The 7316-nt window shown below is 33.9% G+C and overlaps 1 protein-coding gene across 1 annotated transcript; it reads right to left on the bottom strand.

The window, feature by feature from the left end:
• Positions 1 to 5837: 5837 nt before the first annotated feature.
• Positions 5838 to 7316, bottom strand: LOC111242572 (putative UDP-rhamnose:rhamnosyltransferase 1). Its single transcript, XM_022786463.1, has one exon. It carries the CDS (start codon positions 7266 to 7268, stop codon positions 5946 to 5948), a length of 1323 nt encoding a protein of 440 aa, XP_022642184.1. The 5' UTR covers positions 7269 to 7316; the 3' UTR covers positions 5838 to 5945.

Genomic DNA, 7316 nt, shown 5'->3' with positions numbered 1-7316 from the left:
TATATATATATATATATATATATATATATATGGGTTTGCTAACTTGTGTATGCATGTTTTTTAGTTGATATATTTTATTAATGTGTATCGGGTTTCAGTAGACAAAAATACCCTTATGAATTCTAAGTTTTAAGGTTAAAGGTATTTTAATAATTTTCATTCTCAAAATTAAAAAAATAACAAAAGAAACCCTCAAACCCTTATTCACCTCTCTCATTCCTCTCAACCCTTTCTCTTTGGTCTCTTTCACTCCAATCGAAACACTTGCCTTATTTTAATAATTTTCATTCTTAAAACTAAAAAAAAAAACCTCAAACCTTTACTCACCTCCTTTATTCCTCTCAACTCTTTCTCCTTTATCTCTCTCACTCAAACATTTTTTCTGTCATCTCGACAATAACTTCAATTAAAAAAACACTCATTATGTATCATTATTTTATTAGTATGTTTGAATTTATTTAAAAAAAAATTTAAAATAAATCAATCACAAATCACCATATATACATTCTTAAAAATTGTAAAAAAAAATTTAAAGGAACTTTTTCCAAAGAAAAAAAAAGGAGAGAGATGAAGAAGAGTAGGTAACATAAATAATGAGAGGATAATGAGAGATTTGGTTGGGTTGAAAAGTTAAAGTAAAGAAGTGACGGTGAGTGTTTTGAGTAGAAACTTTTTGATTGGTGTGGATCATTGGGGCAGTTAGTTAGAAGTGGGATTAATTAAATAGGGGTGTGTTATAATTTACGTCAAAATTTGTTGGCAGAAGAAGAATTTTTGGTTATTTTAGGTTGGATATTATTATTTTATTCTAAAAAACGTTTTCGTTTGGGATTCTTTAAATTAGAAACGTAAGTTAATTTAGTTTTATTTTAGTATTAATTATAATATATAAATATTAGAATAATTTTATTTAATATTTATATTATGATATATAAATATTAGGATTATTAAGTTTATTATGTGATTAAACTTTTGGTTGTCATCAAATTAAATTATATAATAACAAAGTTGTTTGTTGTTTTTAGTATGTATGTATAAGTTAAGAGATGGAACGAGTGATTTTTATAATTTAATTTGAGGAAGTTGAATATTTTTATGTGTTGTAATGATATTTTATCGTAGTAATTTATATGTTTCTATGGTGATTTATTATATGTAATAGTATTTTTATAAGATGTTGTGGTTTTTTATATGAAGTCGTATTTTATACGGTGTATTAAAATCTTGTGTATGATGAGTCGATGTTTATTTTTGAGATTAAGTGTGGAATGTATTGAGATTGTGCTATAAACCTCGTAATTGGTGAATGATGCATGTTATTGATAAGTTAACGTCTAGTATTGAGATTAAAGGGAGAATGTAATGAGATTGTGTTATAAGCCTTGTGATGGGTCAACAATACATGTTATTGAGAATATGTATGGATTTGTGATATGAATATGAAGTTATGTTATTTCATTGTATTGTTGTCGGTCATGGATGAACTTTTCGTACTGCGTTACGTTAAGAATGTGTTGGACTCTCGTTTAGAGATAGTGATTCAAGTGTCACTTCCCTCTGTGCAGGGAGGTGGATGTCTTACCCAAATGACTTCGGCTCGTGTTGAGTATAGTACACTAGGGCGCGTAGTGTTGGTGTTTTTACTCGTTAGTCCTTGAGAAGTCAAGGAGATAGATCGAAAGTTGCGATGGAAGACGACTCAAATTACCCTGTTAGTGAGAACATGTTTACTATTATTGATAACATGTTAGACGACACAGTATAAGAAAATGACATTGGGTCAAGAATGGATTAGTTGTGATATAAGAAAATGACATTGGGTCATGAATGGATTAGTTGTGATGTTAATGATTATGATGGAATATATTGTAAGGTTATATACTATGTAGGTAATATGATTATTATATATTGTGTGTTATGATATTTCTGTCTGCTCACCTTAAAATGTTGTGGTTGTGGTTTTCACCTATGATGATCGTACTTGTACAAGAGTAGATGGCGTTGCAAATAAGACTGGATCGGCGTAGCTAACGTGAGAGTTGGGATCTTTATGGTCAAGAATGATTTATTCAATTTAAAAGTTTCAGATTTAGTATTTTTATTGTAAAAGAGATTATTTGAGATTTTCATTTTGAATAGACAACATTTATTATTATGTTTTTTTTCACATTTTAATCAAATAAAGTTTGATTATCCAAAATAAGTGTTTAACAGAAGAATTTAAAAAAATATTACAGCGTGACATCTCAAAAATCAAGGTGTTACAAGAAGCTGGTGAAGGAGCCATTAGGGTATGTGGTGGAGGTTAGTCACGAGTTTTTGTCAATGGTCGCTACGATGGAGCACTTCTTAGGACTTATTGGGTGGAGGCCCAACTATCGATTTCTGGAGTTTGGATTATGTGAATTCAGGGTTCTTATGTATGAGTTGTTACGAAGAAATTAGAATTGGAAGAAAAATTTAGGTTAATATAAGGCTAATTTAGTTATGAATAGGTGAACTTCTGGAGTACTGAAGAATGAGATATTAGTGAAAGTTTTGTATATAAATTTTTTATATGTATATAAGTTGTTTACGGAATTGTAGAGACGATAGTAAAGTTTATTTTGAAAAATAATATGTATTTAGAGAATATTTGTAAACTTAAGGTTTAATTACCTTTTTAGTCTCCAAGTTAGAGACTGAATTTCTGTTTTGTGTCTGTTGAGACTTTGGCAAGTGCACCAAATCGTTCAAGTAGTAAAACCGGTAAGACCGGATATCGTTTCCCAAGAGACTCGGTCACTACTTTACAATCGTATAATTGCTAACTAATTTAAGCTAAAGAATGATTCCATTTTAGTGTGAAATTGTGTAATGAAAGTAAACGTCATGCATAATAAAGGTTTGAACTACTTGGGGCCAAAACACGTTAAAATGAGATGATTGATGAATATATGGAATGAATATGTTGGAGAATGATATCAACTAATACAATCCTATGCAAATGCACTCAACCACTCTTCTTCATTAACTTGTTCTTGTCAACTAGCTAAGTTACTTAAACCCAATCCCTTGGTGAGAAAGCCTGGGTTCACTTGTAAAATCCCAATCCCTTGGCAACCCAACAAGTTCACCCGCTTTAAGAAAAGAAGTTTAAGACAACCAAGGTCCTAGCTCTATCCCTAGACACTATTTCCTTTAGGTTTTTATGTTCATTTCAAGGTTCACAAAATATTTCCCAATACTAAGCAAACCCTAACATCATGCCATGGTTGATCAGGTCATAACAAGCTTTAAGCATAGAAATAAACACTAACAAGTAATGAGAAAAGCATATTTTCATTTAGAACAAGTGCATTTAAAAAAGGTTTGTATAGTTTACATCATTCCCCAACATAAAAGAACTTAGCTCTCCATAGTCATGGAGAGCTTGAGCTTACAATGGAAGAAAATGGGGTAGAAGGAGACCCAAGGAAGAAGAAGGGTGAGTTCCCACAGTCCAAAACTTGCTCCAAGAGGTCCAAAATGATGTTTCAACCGCCAAGAAGTTCCAATCGTCGAAAACTGTGTGCCTTTTATAGGTCTAGGGTGCCAACTCAGCAAAAAGTCGCGCCCAGCGCCCTTTTCTGGGGCGCCCAGGCATGACAAATCAGGGAAAACAGCGAGCTGAAGGGCGTTGGGCGCCCTTCAAGGGCGCCTGGGCGTGGTCAAATAGCCAAAACAACGAGCTGAAGGGCGCTAGGCGCCCTTTAAGGGCGCCTGGGCGCCACTTGTGCAGAGAAACATCTTCAAAACTTCATCTTTTAGGCTTTTCCTTGGTTCTCCACTTTCAAGAGCTTAAATGCCCTTCCAAAGCAAACAAAGTTCCTACAAAATTTGAGGAATTAGTGATGAAAACTAGTGTGTATAACCTAAGCTGAATTTATTCACAAAGTTAGGTTAAAAAGAGGATTGAGCGTGTTTCAAGCTTTAGGAGTGTTGATTTGGCAAGAAAATTGCACCATAGATAATGGTAAAAATTACCGTTATCAGTGTCCGCTTTTAAAATTGATGTAATTTGGTCCCCAAGATTAAGTGGCACCCATGGAGTTCTCGCGTTCTCTATAAAACCTTGCCCCCTTTAGTCTAGGGTTTTCCAGAATCAAGCAAAAAGAAAACGAAAGATAAACAACCAAATGAAGAGAAAACAAGAAAGGAAGTCGAAGCATACAACTTTCTTTCGATAACTATCACCCTCTGATTAAGTCGCACTCGGGGAGTTCTCACGTTCCCGTTTAGTCTAGGGTTTTCCAAAATCAAGCAAAAAGAAAACGAAAGATAAACAACCAAATGAAGAGAAAACAAGAAAGGAAGTCGAAGCATACAACTTTCTTCCGATAACTACCACCCTCCGATTAGGTCGCACTTGGGGAGTTCTCGCGTTCTCGTTTAGTCTAGGGTTTTCCAAAATCAAGCAAAAAGAAAATGAAAGATAAACAACCAAATGAAAAGAAAACAAGAAAGAAAACCGAAGCATACAACTTTCTTTCGATAATCACCACCCTCTGATTAAGTCGCACTCGCAGAGTTCTTGCGTTCTCGTTTGGCACCTTGCCCTAGCACGAAGACTTCATTTTCCAAAATGAAATGGTCCAGCAAAAATGATCTCAAACACAAAACCAAATTGAAACACACAGTTTCATTAAGGCCGCTCCCAATCTAGCACAAATGACAGAAATTAACTATCGACACAGTCACAAAATGTGGATCCCACCGCGTATCAAACAAATGTCAAACTTCAAAAGCGTGTCAAAGTATTCTTAGTGAATCTTTAAATAGAAATTAATATAAAAGACGAAAAATAATTAGTCGCTATCATAATCGATTGATACTAATTTATAAATTAAATATTATTGGTATCTATTATAATTAGTTTGTGAAATTATCTCTAAGTTATCAAAGTTTTGGTTAAAAAAATTAGAGTCTAAATTCGTCATATATATATATATATATATATATATATATATATATATATATATATATATATATAGATAAAGTAGATTATGCAATGGTTTACTATTTGCTTTTTCAAAGTAGTACATTAGTTGATAAAAGTGATGTTCAAATTCTCTGTTGGATTTTCATTTTAAATATTTTAATTTTGATATGTTACAATTTTTTCTAAATATATTTTAAAATATTAAATTTAGTTTATGATGAATACATTCTAGAGAGAAAAAAGAACTAAAACAAGACATTGCTCCATTTCCAAGACAAGTCTCCACATGCCAAATTAGAGGAAAATGATTGAAGAAAATGACCGAAGAAAAATATTGCTAAATTGCACATAAGAAATATAACTGCAAACATGTGGTCTAGTGTAGCACAACAAGGATGTGTCATTGCAAGTGGGCTGGGAAATCTGAAGATACAGTTAAAGGATGTTCAAGTTATGGCTACCTATATCTGGCTTAAAAAACGTACATATTTGTTTCTTTTTTCCTTGATTGAACCTAGCTATTGTTGTTTATAGGATTCGCTATTTGGATATATATATCCAAAGTGATCCAATTAGAAAGCCTTACATGCTTTAGTTTCTTTGCTTTTTGTTAGGAGACTAATGTTTTTATGTTATATATATTCTTGTTCACTGTTACAAATCTGTTCTGTCAAATATGTTTTTAGTGGAAATGACACAAACCTTAAACTTCCATCGATTACATATAATAACTAATAACAAGCAACCTTAAAACTTATGCATCAATTACAGATAGTAAACCACAACATAAATATTGCATAGCTGATCACATATTACAAGAAAAAACACAACACCAAAGCACTTGTTCTTCCAACAATTGATTGTCCTCAATCATGAAAACAAATTTAAATATGGGATGCCATAGACTGGGATTACTGAGATACATAGAGAAATAACACAACAAAAAGTAATATATTTTCAATCATATAATAGAATAGCAGAAAGGCTACTCCTTTATGGTTGGCCTGTGGATTTCCATATATTCAACAAACTCATCTATATATTTTTGATGCAGTTCTTTGTCCCCAAATATCTTACTCATTTCCTCTGCTTCACTTCTATAAGTTTTTTCCAACATCACTGATCTTAATGCATTGGCCAACGATTCCCTGGTGAACTTCCCATCATCCTCACTTCTCTGTACTTTGACACCTACCCTTTTCTCTTCCATAAGCTTAGCAATTAAAAATTGTTCATTTTGGAATGGCAACATAACAAGTGGACAACCAACTTGAAGACTCTCTATGACTGAACTCCAACCACAGTGAGTCAGGAATCCCCCAACAGACTTGTGTGCTAAAATCCTCGTCTGTGGTGCCCATGTTCTCCACACCAAACCCTTTCCTGAGTTATTCACAACCAAATCCTGCAACTCAACCTTAGAGGTGTTTTGCTTTTTAAGAACCCAAAAAAAGGGAAAACCAGACATTTCTATTCCCATACTAATTTCAATAAACTCTTCATCGCTTAGTGTCACTTCACTTCCAAAAGCTACATACATCACTGATCCTTCTTCCTGTTTGTCTAACCAATTAAGTATGGTATTCCAGTTTTCATCATTCCTGTCTTCGCTGAACTGTAATGAAGGTGGCAGTAACCCAACTGGAATTACTGGTTTACTATACATACTTTTATAAACTTTAAGAGCCTCACCTTCAATCTCCATGCAACTTCTTGGAGCAATAACTTGAGCAGCATCAGAAGTTGTAAGGACTCGAAAAACGTCAGAAACCCCCGATTCATTTGTCTCATTATGCTCTTCAGGAAAATCTTTGCCCCACGAAGCCTCACTGCCACTGGTTGTTCTTCTAACAGATTCTAAAAAAGNNNTNGAACCAGATACACTAAAAATANAGAANAAGANGCNTGAGATTCCTAGCTTAGAANNNNTTGGCGGCAACCAATACGGTGCAAAGTCGTATATTATCCAATGGGGTTTGCATCTCTCCAGAAATATGGCCAAAGGTTGTTGAAGAGCATCAAAAGCCAGCTTGAGGTATGGAATGAGGTGATGAGGAATGTCCATTGTGGCCTCTGCATTTTCTGGGAGTTTGTCAACACGGGGCAGTGGNANTTCTATCAGATCCACCAAAGNTTGCAAGTTTTCAGGCANTTTGGGTAGGCGATGGATATTTCTAGGTGTGGAAATGAAAGAAATTTTGTGACCCTTTTGAGCTATGAGTTTTGCAAGCTCAAAAAATGGAGCAATGTGACCAAATGCTAGCCATGGAAACACCACAATGTGAAGCTTCTCGCGCTGCTCCGCCATGGATATGCTTTGTGTTTAAGCATGAACTTGTGATTCTTTATCATGAAT

Source organism: Vigna radiata, chromosome 9 (genome assembly GCF_000741045.1).
Source record: "Vigna radiata var. radiata cultivar VC1973A chromosome 9, Vradiata_ver6, whole genome shotgun sequence".
In the NCBI taxonomy this organism is placed as follows: domain Eukaryota; kingdom Viridiplantae; phylum Streptophyta; class Magnoliopsida; order Fabales; family Fabaceae; genus Vigna; species Vigna radiata.
Note: the sequence above shows the minus strand (reverse complement) of the source record. Positions and strands in the feature narration are given on the sequence as shown.